This window comes from Lepisma saccharinum, unplaced genomic scaffold, assembly GCF_977018435.1.
Source record: "Lepisma saccharinum unplaced genomic scaffold, izLepSacc3.1 HAP1_SCAFFOLD_384, whole genome shotgun sequence".
In the NCBI taxonomy this organism is placed as follows: domain Eukaryota; kingdom Metazoa; phylum Arthropoda; class Insecta; order Zygentoma; family Lepismatidae; genus Lepisma; species Lepisma saccharinum.
The window spans coordinates 132,958-157,981 of NW_028143091.1; the positions used below are offsets into that span (position 1 = coordinate 132,958).

At 38.3% G+C, this 25,024-nt stretch overlaps 1 protein-coding gene across 1 annotated transcript in view; it reads left to right on the top strand.

The window, feature by feature from the left end:
• Positions 1 to 21,283, top strand: part of LOC145982744 (pancreatic triacylglycerol lipase-like) — a 37,597-nt gene extending 16,314 nt beyond the window's left edge. Inside the window, exons 6-8 of the mRNA XM_083116114.1 lie at positions 17,880 to 18,083; positions 19,275 to 19,431; positions 20,543 to 21,283. Coding sequence (XP_082972240.1) covers positions 17,880 to 18,083; positions 19,275 to 19,431; positions 20,543 to 20,600 — 419 coding nt within the window. The 3' untranslated portion in view covers positions 20,601 to 21,283. The remainder of the gene's footprint in view (positions 1 to 17,879; positions 18,084 to 19,274; positions 19,432 to 20,542) is intronic.
• The last annotated feature ends 3,741 nt before the right edge of the window (positions 21,284 to 25,024 follow it).

Sequence of the window (25,024 nt, forward strand, 5' to 3'; positions counted from 1 at the left end):
TAGGAGAAATCGTTCCTTGACAGCGAACTAAGAACAGTTAATATGCGTCACGTCAGAGTTATAATATTTTAAATTTCTAACAATCAATTGGGATTTACTCTTAACCATTTTTTTTTTTGCCTACATAGAAACTTCCACACAGTTAAGATCGTTTACACTAAGGGCAACAGCGTTAAAGTCTATGCTATAAGGAATGATTAAGCACACTATGATGACGGAAAATAATAATTCACATGACTATAGTGATGCATTACATCGGTGAAACATTAATTTTCGTTTAGGAAGAAATATTGAAAAACGCAGGGACACAATGACAAATTGATTTATTTATTTTACTTCGCTTTTCTTCCACTTTTGAGTAATCACATAGATAAGGATGAAAGGTGTGTTAAGACGAAATTTGTGAAAGGCAATCACAAACGTAGGACACAGCCCAAACTTCACAGATCATTATACTGGCCTTGTGTCTAGACGCCAGATCCTCGTTAGTCTGCAAAATATACTCCATTGTCACAATGACGTAAGCATTAGTAGAATAAATTTGTATATCATTCTTCCCCCTCCCCCCAAGAAACGTGAGCTAAACTAGTGTGCATTCTGTGATATGTTCATTACTTCTCAGGAACCACTCGCGGCCTTCAACTAGTTTACCCTGAAAATAAACTGCGGGTTAGGATGTTAACAGATATTTCAGGGACAAAATCCAAAGAATACTGTCACATACGCAGAATGCAAAACATTTCTATTTTCTCATTTCTACTACAACCCTGGCGAAAAAAAGGCGGCTGGAGCGTGGTGCTGATCGTATCACCTCCAAAATGGCCGAGCTCGAGAATATGCGGTGCCCTACTACCACATCCCCTAAATGTGCCTTCATGGCACGTTGCTATACGCACGAGGAACTTTACCTAACCTTTACTACTACTAACTACTCATGCCAGGAATTTTGGTATTTTTTATACTTTTTTATTTGTCCATTGCTAACCTGGTTTCCTTCCCAGCCATAACAGCAATTAGTCGATGCAATAAAAATACGCCAAACTTAAAAAGAAACGGGTGTCGGCGTGCGCGCGCGCACGCACACACGCATACACAGAGGGGGGGGGTAGGAACACAAAAATCTTCCACAAACTGCCCCGATCATGCCTGACAAGACTCCAACAGAAAGCTTTCCGGAAACAAGTTTACGTGCGCATAAGGTAGTGATGGCCTTGTCTGCAACTGCCTTCCCCTACTTTTTTATCCAATACAGGAGTAATAAAGTGTTTCCAACTCCCTTCCAATCTAACTAAGAGAAGGGAGACCTTTCTTTAAAGTTCGCCAGTGTACAATGGTGTCTTCAGATAGCCTGTGCTAAAGGCTGAGCTTACATAAGCTCAGCGTAGGTCGCTGCACTTTTTGACGCCAGGTGTGGTGCAGGTACATTCCAGTGCCAGGTTAGTGCATGAAAATTGTGTTCAACCAATTAGGTGTAAGACGTTGTGCGCAAGAGAAGCTGCGATAGAGTTCAGAATATTCAAGAAATACCTGTCTGCTGATTTAAACGTTCATTTGGTTGGCTAGCACGTACCACGTGACCATACATCCCACTGTACACCGCTCCAGATGTAGTGCAAACAGTGCAAACATCAATAACACCAAATCAGCGGTGTTGCACTTTGTAACACGTGAGTGCAAAGAGAGTCAAAAAGTGCAGCTTACTAGCAGGGAGTCGTAACGTAACGAAATGGAACGGTATTTTCAATTACGGTTTCCGTTACGTTACAACCAGAAACAGAAGAACTTTTTTCGTGAACAGAAACGTTACCTCAGGTATATGAACATTACGTTACAGGTGTGCATAACGGTACCGAACCATAACTGATCTCTAAAGGAGTAGGTCTTCACGTGACACTTTAACGTTACATCCATTGCCGGCACCCAGTAACGTTACAGGGTAAGAAAGAGGTTCGTCACGTATTGACTAGTAACTTTAGTGTGTGTGGAAAGTGATAGTAACGTTACAATTAACCAGTAACTTAATTGAGGTCATGGTTGTAAAAACGTTACACTCCTTTTCTCAAAGCAACATCGTTATTTATAGCTGGTATGATACAGACGTTCCGATGTGCAATACCGTGTCCGATGCCGTGTTCCGGAGAGAATAACATAGGTCTCTCGTATAATTGTGCTCGTTACTTTTGTAACGTTACAGTTCTTTTCCTCCACAAAAGTCTGTTTCGAAAAAGTGATACACATATCCGTTACGAATAGCAAATACCGTTATCGAAGGCGTTTTCGAAGAAGCCTCATAATTATGATCGGCAGCATACTAACATTACAGTACTTTGACCCCTTGAAAGTCACTAAGTTATAATACGTATTTTCGTTTTGGATGTCAGTGAAAAAATTAAATTGTAAAACAAAACGTTTGAAAACATCCGTAAACAAGATTCGGCGTGACAAAAGTTCTGGTTATTGGAATTTACTTATTAACTATGTATTTATCACAAATATATTTCTTTTCTGCATACTTAATCGCTTTATGTGAATTTGTTCTAATTTGATTATTTATGCAAGATGAATTTTAACATGTACGTTCACTTTATACGATAGCAAAGCAAACGTTTGTTGAGGGAAAACGTTTATATCTATCTATCTCATATCTCTCTCTCTCTCTCTCTCTCTCTCTCTCTCTCTCTCTCTCTCTCTCTCTCTCTCTCTCTCTCTCTCTCTCTCTCTCTCTCTCTCTGTTTACATGTGTTACATCATTTTTTTTAAAAAAAAATACAGTTGTTTGGCGATGAGAATGATTCGTGCTTAGATTAAGTTGCTGAAGGACGAAACATAAAGGACCAACCATGGTCGAGCCAAAAAATCATCCGTGCCAATCGTTCGTCCACCTAAGCGAGAGGCAAGCTTTCTCCTATCGGAAGACCAAAAATAATTGCTTGTTGCGCGACCTTGAGAAGGCGAACCGAACTGATAGCAGCAGCACCACGCAAAATCGGAAAATCTGAATCCTGAAACTTTGTACACGTGACTTTCGATCACGAAGCATCCGAGTAGACAACGCCTTGGGGCGATATGAAAGGCACTTTTGGCAAGTAGAAAATGCGTAGAAACGAAATGTTAGATGGAATTGTTGTACGAAACAAACGAAACCGCGTTTGTGCAACTGGTCTGTAGCTAGACAGGGCCATTGGACTCTCAAGAAGGCAAGAATTGTATGGAAAGTGATTCTTAAAACTAAGCGAATAAAATGACAGTATATTTTATCATTTACAAGGGCCCTCATCCGCTTACAATTTTGAAAATTACTTTCAGTAATTCTTGTCTTCTTGGACAGGAGGTGCATTAAACTTTTTGGTGTAGAAACAGACAGAATGCCCGCCTACCTACCACGTTTGAAAGAAGGTCATAGACAGACAAGAAAGTAATTTTCAAGAACGCAAGAACGGCAGTCGACATGGATATTGAGCAACGTGTGACTGAGAAATACAATCGGAACAAAGGACAAGATTATTCAAGAAACAGTAATTTTATAAAACTTCCTATAATTAACTCAAACTCAGTTCATCCTTTTATCCTCTTTTGTTTGTTATACTTTTGTATTATTCATGTTTTATATCGCTTTTCTGCCACTTGTAGATAATCGCGACTATGAAGATGAATGATGATCATATTAAATCTATGAAGGGATGTTATAAAAAAAAACAGCCATGCCCAGATGTCTACTCGAACTTGAAATGTTTGGTACGTACCGAGTGTATGAATGGATTACTAAACGACTTCGGCCTTCGAGGCTACGGTTTCAGTTGCAACATGCAGTATAATTACGTTTCTACTACTCTGAATTGACCAAAGCATGTGGTATGTATCCTTCATTTTACTTAAAAAGCCCCCTTTATACATGAGATACTACAAATAGTTTCAGGCATACCCTTGAATTCTGATTGCCTGGCACTTTTTTTTTTAACTAAGTAATGAAGTGACGTTTATATTCATATTAGGCCTACGACTAGCTCGAACTAAAAACTCTTGTGAAATACTGTGTATATGTTATCCTTGTGAAGTGAGGAACTTCATATTTTGCTAAGAAAATATGTATGAAAAATTATATTTGTAGCTACTACTTGAAGAATTCAAATTATTATTATGATGGAATTTCAACTTACGTACAATCTGCATATAATGTGTTATCGGAGAGGAGTTTTTGTCTCGCAGTCAATTTATTTGTAGTTGAGGAACTCGAGAGTAAGCTGGAAATATATAATGACCCACGTTGTGGTGTGCTGTTCGATTAATCAGAATTGGAGTGAGAGAAATCTGTAGTTAAGTTCATTCAACACGTCAATTTGTAACTGTGAATGCAAGTTTTCTTTGATTTAGCAGGAAATCAGTCTGCTATTGTTGTAAGTAATAAATGGAAATATATATATTTTCTGCTCGAGTAGGAATCCGCAGCCGTTATCCAATCAATCAGTTTCTCTGTGTGAAACTTCTGTCTAGGAAAGCTACATACAATTTGCTTTTAATAACAGCAGCTTCAAAATAACCTATCCATTCTTGTCATGCCAAGTAATGTTTGATTTTGATTTGTTATATTTAAATTTGGTTTTATGCCAGTTTTGGCTAATCGCGAAGACGAGGATGGGTGATGAAATGGCAAAATTGATGAAAGGACATCACAAAGAAAATAATGCACAGGCTGTGATCCGAACTCGGAACCTGTGGCGTCGTATTGCACTGTGCTAACCACTCCGCCACGGAGCTCTGCAAAATAATGTTTGACCATACATTGTTCATGAAATAAAAACATAACATATACAGTGGCTCACATTAGTAATCAAATACGTAGCATCTTGCTGCATTCCTTCACAATATTTGAAAATTAACAACATGTACATAAATATAAACGATGGTGAAATATTTATACGCATTTCTTAAAGTTATATGTAACTTTTTTTAAAAAAATTTGGGTGCGTCAGCACTTAGGCTATTTTGCACCCGCCACGTTATACGGGGTGCAGCCCCTTACCATAACAAATAACATAACTGTAATGTCGCATAACTGAAATATTAAAATATTCTGACTTAGGTTAAAAGCTGAGGCTGTAAAGAGGCACTCAGCGCATATGACAGAAAGCAGGAGAACACACAGAATTATACTGGCCATAGGGCCAGTCGCCAGAGTCTCGTTAGTCTGGAAAGAGCAGTCCAGGGCGTACTACGTGGAATGAAGTTGAGGATTGGATGTAATACGTGGAAGGTCACCCCTTACACCCCTGTTACGTTTAAATATTTGAAAATAGTTATTTATGTTTGGGTGTGAAAAAAGAGATCACTTTAATATTCAGACAAATCGTGAAAGCCTTCTGTTTCTGTTAAGCTACGTTTCCATTCTGACAAGTTCCAGACCCATGACGCGCAACATGTGCAGGCGCATGTTGCGCGTCATTCAGTGCACTGTTTCCAATTCAAAACTACTTCTGCAAAATACGCCTACAACAGCACCGGAGTGCAGGACTTGAGTGTAGCGTTGTTCCATTGTGCTTTAGAGTAGTCAGTGTTTCTTCTCTTGTATTGTAATAATTTGGTAGTGATTTAACTTGTGTAAAGATGAACAATACAACTATGGCGGGTTTTGTGGTTATGGCAGGCGCGTACCATGAACTTGTAAAAATAAGAGGCGAAAACGACCTAGATGGTGGATTAGAAGTTTTCTAGCGAAAAGAAATTCGGAAGGAGCATATAACTCGTTGATGAGAGACTTACGTCTTCAAAGTGGATACGAAAACTTTGTAAGAATGACTGTAAGTGATTTTGCATTGTTATTAAATCTTGTTGGACCACAGATTGTAGTCGCGTCGTCTGTTTCTACTCTAGTGCGCATGCCCCAGGAACTTGCTGCAGGCTGTTTCCATTGTCCGCGGCGCATGTTGTGCGTCTTAATTGTTGGGGCAATTTTGTCCCCGGCACTTGCGCCGCGGCATGTTGCAGACAATTTCCATTTCAACAAATGCTTGGCACATGCAGCGTCGCATGCCGCGCGTCATGTTGCGCGGCAAATTTGTGGTAATAGAAACGAGGCTTTACATCGTTTTTTTTTACTGGTCAACTACAGTGCGGGGAAGGAACAATTGATGCTACTTCCTGACTACATTTGTTACCAGTAGCTGCATTGCTCCCTGACTGAAGTACGAGAAAAATGGGTAACAAAAACAAAAATACAACATTTGACGAATGGCAGCTATTTATTTTTACCGTACCTAACCAAAGGGTACAGGGAAATTGAAAATGTTAAGTAGTATATGTAAGCGTACCGTGGGTGATGCAATAAAACGTAATGACAAGCAAAATGAGGTAGATTCCGTATCTCAGAAAATTCAACCAAGAGAAATAGGAGAATGAAATGAAGGAGCTTCAGTATAAAAAATCAAGACCCTTTCCTCATCCCGACCCCCTTTCCAAACCAAGAGCTCCGAAAGCAGCTGTGCAACTTGGAGTAGGCATTGGGACTGCTGTACGGTTCAGTAGCGTTTCGTCCGAAAGCGAAATTTCTAGAAAAATGCTACAGTTCGTCTGCGACGGTTTAATGAGTTGCGTTTTGTTCGATCCTGGCTGATGATGAGTCACACCTTGACTAACCACTGGCAGCGATGGAATTGGTGACTAGTATACCTCGGTTTACAACTTTTAAAACTACATTGCATAGACAGCGGAGTGCAGACTCAAGACAAATTGTCGAGAGAGAGGTCCCGGGTTCGATACCCGGTGGACGCACAAGTGGTTCGGATCCCACTTTAAACTGTAGGTCCAATCCCTATTAGCCTTAATGTGCATAAAGTGGACTTAAAACAACAAATCAAATCAAAACAAATCGTCGAGAGGAAGTGAACTTGGATCTAGAAATTTTAGTCATGGCTGATGGCAACACTTTCTTACTATCTGTCAACTACGAAGGTGAGATTTGCAATTTCCAGAGGGAAAGAAATATTAAAACAAAAAAATATATATTTTCTTCGATGGAGCATTTAAGAGTGTTAGCAAGAGTTTGCTTCATTAAACACTATTAGGATGGTAGCCCTCGGACGAAACGCTACTTGGTCAGGTAACCGTAAGTTGCCTGTTCCTGGAATTCGGACGCGAAACGCTGCGCCAGGTGCTGTACACCTGGCGGTTCAGAAAGCGAAGATGAGCATGAGCGACGAATGCTGAAACTGACGAAGGGACACTCACAGAGAACACTCATGTGCAGATCGGGATTCGAAACCGGGACCCCTGGCGTCGTAGTGCGCTGTGCTAACCACTCTGCCACGTAATATTTTTTATTTACTCATTTATAGCTACTTCCTTTTAAACTAACTAACTAACTCTCTAGCTTTCTTAAACCCGAAGGTTCATGGCTGCAGCAACACAGGCCTTCCATCTGTCCCTATATTGAGCAAGATCTATATACTCTTTTCCATCCCTACCGATTTCCTTTAGGTCCATGTCAACGTTGTCCCTCCATCTTCGTCTTGGCCTTCCTACAGGTCTCCTACCATCAGGTTTCCCATCAAGAATCCTGTAAACTCCTCTTTCCTCTCCCATTCGTGCCACATGACCTGCCCACCTAAGTCTTCTTGATTTAATTATTCTAATAACATCTGGACATGAATACAAATTATGTAGTTCTAAATTATGTAACCTTCTCCACTCACCTGTCTCCTCATCCCTTTTAGGTCCAAATATTTTCCTAAGAACCTTATTTTCAAATACTCTCAATTTATGTTCCTCTTTCAATGTAAGGGACCAAGTTTCACACCCATTTAATACGAGCACTACATACAAAATTACTGTTTTGTATATTTTAACTTTTAGTTTCTTAGTTATTAAACTAGAAGACAAAAGTTTATGAAGAGAGAAGTAACTTGCATTTCCTGAATTAAGCCTACTCTTTATTTCCTCTTTAATATAATTTTCATTGGTTAATATTACTCCTAAGTATTTGAATTTGGAAACTGGTTCAAACGAGTTGTTATCAATAATTATATTTTGATTATTACCTAACACTTGGTTTCGGCCTGTAAGCATATATTTAGTTTTCTCTTTGTTAACTTCCAAACCTATGTCTTTAGCAGTTTTGAAAAGTATTTTAGCATTATTCTTAATTGTATTTATATCATCCCCTAATAAGTCTACATCATCTGCATATGCTAACAACTGAGTCACACCATTTAATTTTAGTCCTTCGTTAGTTTCTGTTACCTTCCTGACAGCATATTCTAAGGCAAAATTAAAGAGCAATGGATATAATGCATCTCCTTGTTTTAACCCATCATGAATTGTAAATTTGTCAGACACATAAATACCCACACGAATTTTACTTTCTGTTTCACTGGTGCATACTTGTATCATATTAACAAGCTTCTTAGGTATTCCAAATTCTACTAATATATTATATAATTTATCTCTTTTGACCGAATCATATGCTTTTTTGAAATCAATGAATACCTGATGGACATTTTGATTATATTCCCACTTTATTCAAGTGACTTCCTTTTACCTACGCTAAAAAAAGAAATTTTAAAAATGAATATTAGTCTTTTTTTCAACATGTCCATTGAGAATGTAAATGATCTGTCCCTTTTTTATTTTGTCAGGAAACCTTTAAAGTTTGACATTATAGTTCTTGGACTTTTGTCGCCATTGCACTGAAAGTTTACATCATTGCAAAGGTTGATATATCTATCTACCAGATAGAACACTGGAATTGAATGAGATTAGGTAGTTGTTCTGTAATGGAGATAACACAATTCCATTATAACTTTGTCATTCGGTAGAATAATCGATTACTTTGATTTCACTATTATTCAAAATGTATCTATCTGTTAAAAGCAAAAGTAAGAACCGAAGTCCACCATACCAGCAACACTACTACTTCTAAGCAGCTCCCACAATTGACTGAGGTTAGAATGAAAGTTTGTCTTGTTTTAACCTTTTGACGCCCAAGACCTTTTTCACAAGTAAGCCTCTGGGTACCGAGCCGATTTTGAGCAAAATGCAGAGTTTCAATTAAATAAGTGTAGATCGGAAGCTAATTGTCCTAGAGAGATGAGTGATATACCGTTGTACGCGGAATGAACCAGAGATTCAGACTATATGAAATTTTTGCAAATATGTGGCGAGGGGGAGGGGGCTAACTCTCAAAATTCCAAAATTTCGGGATAAAAATTGTGTTCCCCCACCCTCCCCTCAAGCATGTTCATGCAATAATTAACATATATTATTATAGCTAAAATGCAATTGCGCGATATATATAATTTTTGGTTGACTTTCCTTTTCCAGGTGGTTCGTGCCCTTGCCTTTTTTTCGGACATTCATGCAAAGGTTCTATTTTTATTTCGCGTCTACCACTTTCGGTTAATCGCGATGATAAAGGATGTGATAGGTGATGGAAGTGGTATAAAGACAAATGACCCATCCATATTTTCTAATCCGACATTAGACTTCGCAGTGTATTACGCTAACTAATTTGCCACGGGATCGGCTTCTTCGTGTTTGTCTACTCATCAAATGATTGATTAGTTATTCAAACTATATAGGTAGGAAAGCTATATAACATAACGAAACAGAAAAAAAATCCACTTGACGTCTTCTAGTACTATCATCAGCCTACAATTTCATGCTCTCAAATCCACACAGAAAACTTCTTGTGGCATTAGTTTTACGGAATGGCCTTGGGGAATAAAGATCGCCCATTTCCTGGTTCAGCTCGAAACAATCAGGTGCCTTATCGAAGCTGCTGTTGAGCACGCAGGGTTTCTAACCTACTTCGCCGTAATTCAGTTGTTGTATGTATTGTAGAGCCAACCGCAGATTAATTAGGAGGAAAAATACTTTTTCCGACGGAAAATAAGTTGGCAATGCTACGAACACTGAGGCATTCTTGATAAGACGCCTGAGGAGGGTCGAGAAAACTTTCCTGAAAAAGCGCAACCCCAGTATCGAAGGTCATGCTACACGTGGATTGGCAACTTTCGGGAGCATGCTGTCTGTCTACACAATTCTACCCAAATACCTGTTTGAAAATGAATCTTCTGCTCGCATTTTATTTTTCAAATGTAGTTCTGACATTGTAGTCATTTTGCAATTATTTTTATTTGTTCTTATTTTGCTTTGCTTTTGTCACTTTTATAATTAATCGAAACTATGAAGATGGATGATAAATAGATGAAATTGATGAAGAGACACCTAAAAAAGATATTTACAGACCAGGACTCGAACCCGGGACCTAAAGTGGATAGGTTGGGGGGGGGGGGAGACCGTCAATAACTCCCGGTCACGAACTGGCTTATAATGTTTGTAATTTCTCAGGAGTATTTTTTGTTCTGTTCATGCATAATGCCTGCTTTCGGAAACTTAATTTATAAGTGACACACTTCGTTCGGTGGGGACAAGCCACGAATTGTTTGAGAGGAGGGACAAATCTCATTCATATACTAGATACAATCATGGACTATACTTGAAATGGCCTCCCCGATGGCGCAGTGGTTGCGTCGTCGCCTAGTAATCAAGGGGTCCCGGGTTCGATACCCGGTGGAGGCACAAGTGGTTCGGATTCCACTTCAAACTGAAGGTTCAGTCCCGATTGGCCTTACTGTGCATAAAGTGGACTCAAAACACCAAATCAATCAATCATATACTTGAAAAATGACGTGCTAAACACTACTTTCGGAGATCAGATGGACATGGCAATTTTGATATACAAGATGCACTTTTTCTACTTAGATTGTTTATGTCCAAATTGTATCCTAATAGATAATCTCGCAACAACGCAAAATGTTTAAATTGACTCGAATTCACAATGACTCATATACAGTGTGTTTATAAATGAACGGTGCGGCTTCAAAAATTAATAATAAATCTATTTATTACCTTACACGGACAAAACTTACACCGTAATCAGCAGCAACTGTCCAAGTTTATATAACTTTTTTTAAAATTGGTATAAAGATAGAAATCGAGAGGGGGCAATTGCCCCTCTGTGCCCCCTTGCAGGTGCTCTTGCCGTCTGGAAGAAATAGTGCACGAAAGACGTGAAAACTAAATCCATCTTGAGTATCCTTTTGTCTTGCTACTCTTAGATTCTGCAACCTTTCTTTCTATAGTCCAATGTTTGCCTTCCTTACCTCCTAGAATTGATTTCTGTACAAGTTTGAGGGCTAATCTACCCTGCCCCCTGTGGTTGTGCCACAACACCTTCTTCCGCCGTTGTTCCTTTGTGAACTTTCATCGGCTTCAAAATACTTCATTTTCTTCAAGAGCATAATATCGTTTAATAACCGGCGATATGATTCCTCTACCCTAAATTTCTGGAATAAAGTATAATAATATAAGGGCATGGAAATCTGGAAGGGGGGCGAGGATGGCCACCTCTCCCCTTTAGAAAACGAATGTCAGCTAAAAGTATATATTTCACACGTATAATTTGATTTGTCATACTAATTTACATTAATTATTATAATGGGGATGCAGGAATGCGATAATTTCGAATTCAAGTGGTGTTTCTTGAGGGGGCAACACTATTATCGGGTTAATATGCAATTGCATATGGCATATTTCTCTGATGTCCATGACGAGGGGGGCATTTTACCCCTCCCCTTGCACCCCGTGCGCACGCCTATTGCTACTCCTTTCTACACTAGTTGGAAGCTTTATTCAGTTTCGAGCCAAAAATGTAATTTAATATCAAATCAGGGTTGTTAAACGTCCACGAACCCATAAATTCTAATGGGTTCTATTGGGTTCCGCAACAAGACTGGAAATTTTTTTATCGCACAGTTTAAATTCGGTCCAAGTTGCGTATTCTTTCATTTCAATATGGAACTTAGACCGTCTTTTAATTGATCCGGAAAGAAGGTCCCTTTGCCGTATTTCAATTGATCAGGAGAAAAGGTCCCTGGAACGATCTGAAATACATAAAAAGGCTCTTTACGGTCCAGATCCATTTATGCTTGCTAATATTCCCTGCTGAACCGGAATTGAATTGATTTAAAATTCCTGACCCTTTAACAACCCTGGTTGAAATTCATTTTTTTACAAACAACCATATTTTTCACGGCTATTTCACATTAATCCCATACGATATACTGAGTTATTTTTCGCAATGTTCCAATGAAAGGTAAGAGATTTTGGCTATTCCTTTTTCTTCCGTGATGTTAAGTAGATTATATTCGTCACGCGCCTATAACGTTACTAGCTAACATTTGTGAATTGTTCTTTCCTTGTAACGTTAACATCTACCATACTGAATTTATTTACGTTCCTTATGTAGATGGTATGTACCCAACTGCATTTTGTTCCGTTCCGCTACAGTGGTTTACATTTTGTTACATTCCTATGTAACGTTAATTAACCATATTGCCTTTCACTTCATTCCGTTACGGAGGATTGCATTCATTACGTTCCTATGTATACCGTTATTTACTACCATGTTGCATTTCGTTACGTTTTTTTGTAACGCTAGTATATACCATATTGCATTTCGTTACTACGTTCCTTGTAACTTGTAACGGTAGTATATACCATATTGCATATTACGTTATGTTCCAATGTGCTCATTTCGTTCCGTTCCTTTATAACGTTAATATCTACCACAATACATTTTGTTACGTTCCTTGTAACGTCAGTCTATAACATATTGCATTTCGTTACGTTACATGGGTACCAGCAATGGAACCATACTTTTCCTCCTACAAAATGGAACGTACCGTGTAACGCAAATTGGGTACGTTACGACTCCCTGCTTACTAGTTTGGGTTATAGACTCAGAAAGTCAAAGATATAATATGGCACAGCGTAAAAGGGAACGTGATGTAAGTTTTCACCGAGATCTGTACTCCTTATTCCAATCTTCATGTCATTTAGTTATTATGTGTCTGTGTTTTGTTTTTGGGTGGTATGATAGTCATGAGCGATTCCGGAATGAGTACAATGTTCAGCTTACCCCAGAATGGGTTAATATTACAAATGAAAACCTTAAAAGTCAAATAAAAATTGTAGGGCATACTGTATACAGCTCAAATTTGCATTAGGTATCAACTGTTATTTACAAAACGACCTCAAGGCTGCAACACTAATCAAGTAAGCTTCAAAACGCTATTTTCTGTTATTTTAAAGATGGCGCCTCCTATGCACACTTGCACCAGGGAAGAAGAGTGGTCTCTTGGCCCTCTGTTAGCCTAAAACTTACAGAAATCTCTAGGCAAATGAAAATTCAATATATCTGTGCATACTTACCACACCAGTAAGTTTACTAATGGAGGAAAGAGTTCGACAATAGCCTCGGTTCGCAGGCAGATGGGTGGAAAGTTTAATTTGGTGTCTTTTAAGTCCACTTTATGGACAGTAAGGCTAATCGAGACTGGACCTACAGTTTAAAGTGAGATCCAAACCACCATGTGCCTCCACCGGATATCAAACACGGGACCCATTGATTACAAGGCGATGACGCTACCACTGTGGCATCGGGGAGGCTAGATGGGTGGAAAGGCCTTCGCAGTGGTTCATAAGTGACTGCACGTAGCCTCCAAAGACTTATTCTTCTTAAGGTACACAGGCACTAACTCAAAACTTGAAAATATATGTGGATCAGCAATATCTCTGTGATAAAATGCAGCAAACTTGTGCAACTCTACATACAGAAATCTACTAGGTAAGTAACAAAAACAAATTAAGGTTTTCACTTGGCTCTCCATTGCATAAATGTGTCAACGTAAGACAATGATAAGAACCAGACTTCGACAAAAGAAAAATACAGATTCAGTTATTAGAATGAAATCAGATGGACAGATAAGATAGCCCTGCTTCAGCGACATTATCCGTCAAGAGCATTGATCTGGAAAAGCGACTATCACAAAGAAAGTCCAAACTTTAGAATAAGGTTTCTCGTCCTCAGGAAGTGTATACGTGTGACGGCTGTGTGTATAAAAATGCTGAACTGCTTCCGAGGCCAGAGAGCCAAGGTGAAGTTTATGAAATGATAATTTGCTTTCACTTTCGAGTGGCGACATTACTCCAAGATGTCACGCATATTGTTTGAGGAGTTTGTTCTGATTTGTTGTAGAGAAAGAAGGAATGTTTCAGCTCCACTGCCATAACTCTTTACACCATCCCTGACTACAAACACATCTAGTCTACAAAACACAAACACATACAGGCAGATTCGACCTCTAAAAGCATTCGACACAATGTTGAACAAAATGTTGTCACGGTGTTAGAAACAACCTTTTAATCCCTTCCTAATGGCCTAACTTGGCGAAATTTCCTAAAGAACAACTGGGAACATCGAGACCTTCCTGGCAGGCCATCTTGCCATTTTTGAAAGTAGTTGTTCATATGATTTTTTTTCGGAATTATAATAGGTAATACGAGGGTTGGAAATACAATAGTGGCAACTATTTATTCTCAAATGATACAAAAGAGATACCTCTGTGAAACTTTTACAGCCCTTCGATATAGTGACCAGCATTGTGTACAACGTTGTCAGCGATGTGGAAGTTGTAGCATTTCTGTAGCAGTGCCTGTTCTGTTGATGGTACGAATGGAGCTGTTTATTGCATGAAGAATCTCTGGAACAGTTCGAAAGCTTCATCTTATGGATCAAATCAAAGTCACAGGGGCTGGTAGAGCATCTGCCAGCCTCATTAACAAATCAGCCACAGGTTTGCGCTACATGCGCCCGAACATTGTCCTGCAAAATGACGGGAGGATTAAGCAGAAAGTGTTCCCTCTTCACTCGCAACGCAGGTCGCAGGTTATATTAAAAAAAAATAACAGTAATACTGCGCATTGACGGTCTGTCCTGGAGGCACTAGAACTTTCACATTAGTGGTGTTCTGACTACGCAACTTTAGACCACCAACTCCAACGATAGTGTTGTTCCTAGTGTTGGAAGAAAGGGTCCATTAACTGAGAGGTAGCTTAGGTATCAAACTAATATGTGATATAAGTGAGAAGCACCAGTTCTGTTTCATAGCGTACATACAGCAGTGTTGCCACTATTAGATATCCAACCCATGTAATAATAATAATAATAATAACAACAACAACCTGCGGCGTGGCAGCCCTTGAGGGCCAGGGCCTACCTACTGACTGCCGGCCTCACTCACTTCCGCCAGAGGCTGTTGGGAGATCATCCAACCAGTTACGGAGTGACGTGTGGTCAGCACGACGAACCCCCAGTCGTTACTGTAGGTTTCCATGACCGGGTTACGCTACTCATTCGTAGCTCCCCAATTTCCTCACAACGGTGGGTGGCCACCAGCTCCATACACTGGCTGAAATCTTAGGAGAAAGGTTTTAACTGAAATATTAAAAAAAAATTATATCGCTTCCTTGGGCTGTTGCCTGCCTTGGTATTTTTATTCCAAGCTGTTACAGATACAGAGGTTGAAGTAAGACTTGAAGCTCTCCTGGCGACCAATGATGAAAAGATTCTCCGGGCTATCGACCAGGTGAGTTGTGGAAACGATTCCAAGCTTTCGAGAGTTAACATCACTCTCATCTTCAGGGTAGAAGTGCAGTTCTGAGCTTCAGCTTCGATAGCCCGAGAGAATCTTTTCAACAAGACACAGAGGTTGTGTAGAGAATTTTTTTTATAGCTAGTGCGTGCTAGGCCTAATTTAGTTGTTATAAAGAAAAGTGGAGATTTATGGTTGTGTCGCCCCTGTGAACACATGCTTTTTCAAGCAAAAAACTATTCAATCTGTATTGTATTAATCTATGTTGGAATCTTTTCTTTAAAAATGTGTTATTGTTAATGTTACAATAGGTAATGAATTGTTTAAATTAAATCAGGAAAAATGATGAAACTATGGAAATATTAAACAACTATGTAGTAAGCATGGTAAATTGTAAACAAAATTATGATATAAAAGAGCTAGACTTTTGTAAGCCTACGGGACATTCTCCTGGTTGCCGAAAGGCTGATGGTTCAGGGGACGTTGGGTAATATCTTGCTTCAATCTTCGGATTGGCTGGTGTACTTGTACTCCATTTGGCAGATATTCCACAAACCCAACTCTGAATAAGGCGTTCTCCTGCATCATCAAAAAGACCAGGGTTATAAACTTCGGTACAACTAATAGGTTTTGTCCTACAAGTTGTATCGGGTGAATTGTCTGTTTGAAAAGTGTTTGTATATCATCGGAAGTTTAAATAGTAAATCTTCGAGTAAAAGATCTTAATGATCTTTCATTTCAAACCTACACAGGTGATAATTAAAAATAAATCCTACACCACAGACCTCGCAAGGGCTTGGTCCTACTAACCCTTAGAAGCCTTTGAGAAGTCCGATAAAAGGGTTATAACTAGACTAACATAAAGCCCTAAAGGCAGAAGGTGCGTGTCATGGTGTAGTGCGAGAGCCAAGGTGGAAAGACGAGAGCTGTGAAACGAAACCTGATGTTTGTCATGAGGAGAATTCACTAGCCATATTACAAAGACAAGGCCAATAATTGTAGACACGTTCTTTCTCAATCGTTATTGAACACTCCAATAGCAAGAACTGATTGCTGCACTGTCACCTTAGCGTGCCTCACAGTGTACTTCTCAGCGCGCCTAATAACTTCAACAAGATAGCAGGGAACTCGATGTTAATTTAGCCTGGCTTGTTATTTTCCTCCGTTTACTGTCTTCTTTCGTCAAGCATCCTATCGTTAGTATAGAAAGCTTCCATGAAGAGAGAGATACAGAGAGAGCGCGCTTATGCGGGTGTGTGTGGGTGTAACATGTGAACTGCAAAGGGGAAGATATGGGTGATTTCAGGTGACAATTTTCCCAGCAATGTCGCTGCATGAAGAGGCTCTAGGGTTCACCCTGCCTGTAATAAATGATTACCTGGTGACAACTTTGGGGAAAGGGGCGTAAAAGCGGGCGGAGCATGAATGGCCGAGATCGTGAATATGTAGACCCCTACCACCACATCTCCCCATATGCCTTCGCAGCATATTGAAATATGCAGGGGATAGCTTTACCTACATATAACTAAGGCCTGGATTTTTATGTAAGCAAAACATGCAAAATATGTACATAAATATGGAGAAAGAATAGCTGAATTATGTGAAAAAATATGTAAATATACCGAAATATGTAAAAATATGCAAGTTTTTAAAATATGTAATATGCGTATTTTATCTCGTTTCTGTGCTGTTCAGGTTCGTGGAAGTAAAAATGTAATTATAGTAAATTAATTTCTCAATATTATTATATTTTTAAAAGTGTCTTGAAATAATGAAATTATAATTGTAATCTTTCTTTCTCTCTCGCTCTCACCCCCCCCCCCCCCAGATTCATATGCTACCTTAGATGACCGAATAAACAACCACACATATTTAACCATTGAGAATATTTATCCAAATGTAAAACTCTGTTTTTCTTTTCTTTTCGGGATCTTGAATATGAAGATGCTTTTATTTCAAAAGTAAGATTTAGCCATTTCTGGTTTTAGCATTGATGCGACGATATGATATTCCCCCTTTTTTGACGTCTTCAATAAAACAGACACACTTTTTAACATTTTGAAGTAACAATGAAACTTCCATGAACAAACTAGTAGCAGCGAGAGAGAGAGAGAGAGAGAAAACGAACTCATCGACACTCCTTGAGAAGTAGTCATCGTATGAGTAAAAAACTACTTTCTTCTGCACTCTATGCGTGGATGATTTATCTTACGTTAGTTGGCAACAATTTCTGCATACGTTTGGATTTGTTGGCTAACGGTCTGACTTACAAAAACGTTCTATGTTGGTAACACAAGCACCTGCTCTTATAGAATAATCTAATCCCTAAAGCTTTATAGACACACTGTGCACGCATGTTAATGTACATATGATTCTAAATATGCCTTCTAGGTCTGGACCCTGCTGGTCCCTCGTACCAAGGATCTCCACCACAAGAGAGGCTGGATACAGATGATGCAGAATTTGTGGACATAATCCACACGACATCAGGGTTAGGAATATCACATTCTATTGGTCACGTTGATTTTTATCCGAATGGTGGGTCTGATATACAACCTGGATGCCACTGGTTGTTGGACAACCTAGGAATTTCAGGTATGTTGCAGGCTTTCAGTTTTATACATTAAAATTACGCGTACTATGTTACGTTAAGAGGAGCTAGATTGTACTACTAGAATACCTTTCTGACCGCTGAACTAAGTACCACGATAGAAATTCTTGTCTTCCGACTAACTGGAAAGCTGATTGCGAACTACACACAATGTGAATTAGTCATAAATATCATATGCCATTGTACAATGCGAAGCATTGAAGTGTAGACCGCCGCGTCGGTGTTTGCGCTATCGGCAAGCGAGGCACTCGCTGCCGTTTGTCGGCATCGTAGAGTGTCGATGAAGCCAGCACACAAAAGTTTCCGTATTTTTTTAAAAAAGGTTATTTACTACCAGATTTATAAAGCAGGTGTTCAAATTAGTTACCTTCCATGCGCACACATCTTTGATACATCATGTACTAAGACACCCACTAACGTAAGCTGTACATGGGCGGGGGACTAGAAACCAGTATTTATGGAGGTCCTGAAAGTAGACAGGAGACTGTGAAGTGATAAGGGTTCTTGTTTTGTATTGTGTGGCCTGTTTATTAGTCTGACGACTGAAGTTATAGGGTGCTTGTTACGTGTTAATTCAATTGGCATATGAAGTTCAAAAGAAATTTGAAACAAGATTCCTGAGTGTATAAAAGTTCCATGACATTATTATATCTGGGGTAAATTAAGAAATGCTGTATACAAGTCAAATCCACACACTCTGTAAGAAGTTAAACGTAACATCCGCCAAGAAATTACCAACAGTAATCAACGGGAACTGCAGCGAATTATTGATAACTTCATCAAGAGATTTCAAGAATGTGTGGACAACTAAGGCGGCAAGTTTCAGCACATTCTTTCATGTATTGATAAGTAAATAAATCACTCTTTAAACTAGTTACGGAATCTTGCGCGCTTGATTCACAGACAGTGTACAGTGCCGGCATTCGGCCGCAAGTGCCTCGCTTGCCGAGATCTCAAACAACGACGGGCAGTCTACACTTCAATGGATCGCTCTGTATTTGAAGGATATCAATTTACAAATCGTGGTATTACGAAAAGGTCGAATAAATAAGAAATATTTTCGCCGATGTTTGTATTTTATTTCCTTCACCAGAAAATAAAAGAAAATTTTCGATTCACAACTTTTTTCTTTAATTTTCATTCTGTACTAAGTTCCCTCGTTTCTGTTTCTCTAGCCATCTGCAGTCATTCCCGCTCTTGCGAATACTTTGCGGAGTCTATTGTTTCCGAAAGGGGCTTCGTCGCCGATAAGTGCTCTAGCTGGTCCTTCTACACGATCAAGTGGTGCATTCCTTGGAGAAGAACCAGGATGGGAGAACCAGTCGCAAGATGGTATGACATTTTTTTCCCAACACTTCTCCTATATTCTCACGAGGGTCGAGAGAAAAGTTTTGAGCCTCACAAAGAAGTGGGAGTGGGATGGAAATGAAACTTGATATATGAATATGCCATAAACCACATGTCCACCAGTTAACTTTTCTCTGTTCTGAACAGAACAGTTCCTCTTACATAAGCTTCACAGCTTCCATGAAGCATGCAAATTGGGAGTTTTTTTAGTTTTGGAAAGGGGTTGTGGTTCCAAGGAGTCACACCACTTTTCTCAGCATTCCTCAATTACTTCTAGTTCGTCCAAAAGTGAGGCATAGTACATCCTCGTTACAGTTTCACCATTGCACAGAAATGCTTCTATTCGATTACGTGCAAACCAAAGAAAAATAACTCATGTACATGATGTACATGTGGTTAGTAACATTTTCAAATGAGGGATTTATACACCACGTTCCTTCCATACCCACCCCAATCCTCCTTGATGGTCAGGCTGAAAACTTTTCAGTAACCCATTTCTAACCATTTTCATTGCTATTGTTATACATACATTTCCGTACTCTTGTTTTTGTTCATCTACTCAGTCTAATTTTTCTTCGTATCTACTTGCTTTACTTTCTCTATTCACTCAACTAGAGTTTGCAATTTTCTCTACTATATTTCTAGCTTTCATCTTTTCATTGTAACATTTTCATATGTTGATATTGATGTGATATGTTCTTTATTCAATCCACACTTACTTACTTCACACCAGCTTCTCGCTTCTTTACTTATTTTAAACTTATGTGCCGCCCTTTTTCTTATTATGTCAATTTCCTTCTTACATTATACTCTCCACATTGGTTATATTCTTCCTTATTTCATCTTGCCTTTAACTGATAGTACAGCATAAAATTTTAGTGGTCAAATGTTGCCAAAATCCATAAATTTGCTAATTTAGTTCCAAAACAGAATGTTGTGGTTATTGTTTTTCGAAGATTAATTAGAGACAATTAACAACATTTCACACAAAACAAAATAATACTTCAAAATATGCATTTGTTTGCGAGCGCTATATATAAGAACTTGCCCATTTACGTAAGTGCATTTTGGAATGAATATTTATTTATATTTGCAGGGCAACAGGAAATTATTATTTGAAAACTCGATGGAAGCCGCCATATGCATCGCCTTAGAGTATTATATTTTCTTTTATCAACATTTTTCTTAAGTTTTGACATTTGCACATCTGACAAAAATACACTGTGTAAGTATGTAGGAAAAAATATGTCACTATAACTTCAATGTTTTAATGGTTTCACTACATTCCCAATAAAGCTGATTCACAAAAAATTATATGGGAGAGAATGATGTTTTCACATTGAATGAAAATAAGGCGTTGCCAGTATATATATAAAAAAAATCAACACTAAATTAAAGGTGTATTGCACATTCCAGGTTTCATAAAATTCACTATAGTATTAAGTATATATTTCCGTACATGGATGCCTTTGTATTTGCATTTTTACGCTATTTAGACTGATCGCGACGGAGAGGATGAGTGATGATTAAATTATATTGATGAACGTGTCTCTCAAAGAACATCCATGCTCTGTCAGCCACTCGAACCCGGGAACTACGATGACAAGACAGGAAGCCGACCACTTAATGCGCTTGGTTACTGAGTTGGCGTATGTGGATGTAACAGTAGACCAGCTAACAGTAAATATACATCATGTAATGATTGCTTGCTTTCAGGGTATAATAATAGCCCAAAGCAAATCGTAGAATGTAACTACCCATTATTTACGTTAATATTGTTCAATTGAAACTCTGTAACACTTTGTAGATATAAATAATATTTCTTTTAAAACAAAATAATTCTGTTGTATGTTTTAATGAATTCCAGTCACGTTATACGTAGCTACATCATATGAATACAAATATTTAAAGTTTATAATTACAATTATCTGTAAATTTCTCGAACCATATTTTGGGTGATGTCATCCACGCATAAATCGAAGGAAAACTGAAATTAAATTGATGCATGCATGAAGTGAAATATCGCCAAGATTTAAAATTATTGTTTGTACAGTGTCTCTCAAAAGTTTTAGGACAACGACATTTTAAACTAGGCAACCCAATTTACACAAGCCGTTGGTGGGTTGCGTGCAGAGTTAGGCTCAATTTCAGGGTTGCCACGTGCACAATAGATATTTATAAAATACGCGAAAGAAATATAAACAATTATTATTGTATAAAATTATTAAAAATATCACTATTATATCGCAAATGACAAAATTCTTTCTGAAAGAAAAAAATAGGTTTCTATTATTTCATCGCTGATGAGTCTACAGTAAGGAAAAGAGGTGAGAGGAAACGAAAGATTACAAAGGAGAGGAGAAAGAGAAAGCGAAAGGAGAAGAGGAAAGGTAGAGGAGAGAAGAAAGATAGGATAGACGAGGAGAGGAGATGTAGTGAGGAGAATGGAAAAAGATTCGAGGAGAGATGAGGAAAAAGAACAAAGAAGAGAAAAGAGGAGGAAAACGAGAGGAGAGGAGGAGACGAGAAGAGGGAAGTGGAGAGTAGAGTAAAGGAGAGAAAAAGAGAAGAACGAAAAAAGAGAGTGCAGTGGAGTCGGAAATCTAAGACAGGAAAGGAGATAAGAGGAGTGGAGAAGAGTGGGATGAAGATAAGATGCGAGAAAAGTAGGGAAGGCGATATGAGATAAAAGCAGAACAGAAAGAGGGGAGAGAAGAAGGAGAAGGAACTGGAGAGAAGAGGTAGTTGCAGAAAATATCGTCTGAGCGTCAAGAATGGATGCATTGGTCAAATTATCGACATGAAACATTAAATAACATTTTGAAATGTATTGGAGAATATATTAGATCGGTGCGAAATGCCTTTTGGCTGAGTTCAGAGCAAATTAAAAATCTTCCATGTAAGATCTTTGATTTTACCTGCGATTACACCACTAAAAAAATGAACGTAATTTTTAATATTTATAAGAATTATTCATTTTTTCTCTACTTCTCGGTTCGTTGAAATTGAGATTTTGCAATTCAATATTTCCCCTCCCCCCCATCGTTAAACTTACGAAAATTTTCTGTCACCGGAAGGGTTTGAACCTACGACCATCAGATTGACAATCCTGAACGGTAGCCACTACCCTAGAAGCTTTCGTTCCTTAAACAAGGTAGAAGAACCGCTACACCACGCCTTTACCTTCGAATGAAACAACAATTTTTTCTAAGTATTCTGTCCCTTTAATATTGTAAATGTCGTTTGGTATACGTGTAGTTGAACTTTTACTTTAATTTTGATTTGCTTTCTTGTAGTATAACCGATATCTTCGAGAAATAATTTTCGAAGTAATTAAAAACGAGAATATTGGTAGTTGTGAAAATGCGAGTTATTTCTTCTAACTTATTATTGTGATTAGACATTACTAATGGAAAATATCTAGAGGCTTGAACATTACAGGACGATGTTCTTTTCCTGTGATACTGTAACAGACGAAATGGTTGTTTACTGATGCAAGTATTGTGTCCAGAGAAAAGTCTTATGAAATGTATTTGCTGTTGCGTAAGGTAACACGAAATAATTACACCGTGTGCGAACTACCAAATCTGTGCAACGTTATACGTAAACAGGCGGAAAATTTTATTCATAAAATCATGTCACATTTGACAGTATTAGTCAAGAGAGACTCGTGGGACACTGTGTTAAGGTGCTGGACTAAATCCTTCTAATTTTTCTTACTAGAAGAACAACAATTTCTAAGGAAGAGCAACAGTGATGATCTTTCTTATTTCTTTTAAATGCTTACACTTTCCTTTAATTGGGTTAAAAATAAATAAGAATATTGCTTGTATTTCTGTCATTGACGTAGACCAGAGAGAGAGACAGACAGATGTTACAAAATAGTTCAAATAGTGAGAGCGCCATTAAAAAGTCATGATAATTCTATGTTGCGTACTTAGAATTATTCATAAAATAAAGAACATGTCTAATTGTGAGTTAAAAAAAACAATAATAAAGAGACATTTTCGCATCATGATTGCAGTTCGAAAAAGTCGGGACAGGGATTGAAAGTAACGCACTGTCCTGACTAAATCGGTAAATCGGACGTCTGGTAGCCTTGCATCAATGATTATAAAACTAAAACCGCCCAATATTGCAGCTTGAAGACTTTTGCGCAAGAAACAGATTCATTTATGCAAGAGCAAAATTGAAATTCTTACACATTTCAAAAATCGACGATGTTATTTTCGTATTTATTTATTTATAGGTTCACATTTAAATATTTTAGGGTTCGAGGGGGGAGCATGGCCCACATGGACCCTCCCCTGGGTACTGACCTTACGTAGACAGTGTAAGAGAAATTTTGGAGAACCTTTCTATTAAATTTAGTATTTACATTCACCTTATGCTCAGATAGATTAAACCGTTTATTGACAAATCGTGAACTTTTCGTTTAATAGATAATATTTGGTTTTAAACGACGGGAGAATATTGGACAAATTTCCTTTCGTGCTCTTTTGAGAGAATATATACTTCTACAATAGCAATCGCGTTCGGAAACCGTGAAAAAAAAATGACTTGGTTTTCAAAGGCAGACAAGCTTGGTAGTCTAGCTTGCTCGCGATCAAAGTGACTCACTTCCGCGCATAGCGGAAGAGAAGTGGGGAGAGGGGATCGAGTGGACAGAGCGAATCGGTGCACGCTGCTGGGAAGGCTGGTAACTGCAGTGGTTTTCCTCCCTCCACGCAATCCCATTCCTCTCTCACGTGTTCATTGCTGCTCAGATACTTTTTTCGTTCACCTGCTCCAGAGATAAGTGGGACAGAGTGTAGTTCGCATACATGTAGCAAGTAACGTATCCCAGAATGAAAATTCCACGTAGTTTTAAAACGTTTGTTTAAGCAATGAATGACTGGAAACGGATCACACATAATTCCCTTGCCAAAATCTAGTGGTCGAAAATTAATTTCAAGACATTTCATATCTATTCACCATATTCCAAGTTATAAGGAACTATTTCGTAGATGTTCATGAAACCGTTATAAAATTACAAATAAAATTTATTCACAAGCTTAGATATACCAATACGAAGAAAGAAATTCAGAGTTAAATTTCAAATGCATGTGTATAAAGTAATTCTAGAAGTACAGAGCTATATCTGAGTATTTAACTTCTTTTTTGCAGATAACGTTTACAATATTGAGGCGACAGAATAATTAGGAACTGTAGCTCCAAGAAAACAAAGGGCGTAGTGTATTGGTTAGAGTTCTTGAAAGCATTGCGGTCCCACGTTCGATCCTCCATACTAGATGTTCCTTAAAAAAGAATCCCTTCCATTAAACAAGAGCATGGTAACATTATTTGTAAGAGCAGTATATAGTGGCTGCATTGTTTTGCATATGAAATTTATAAAAAAAATAATAAACAAATAAATGAATTGACACACGTTCAACGGGATATTTTTATATATAAGATCGTGAATTATGATACTCTAACGATAATTGTGTACTGCTTCAAAGACATTGACAAATATTAATGAAATAACTATTTACATGTGTGGCAATTCAGGACATGCTAATTTTACCCCTTTTCCCAC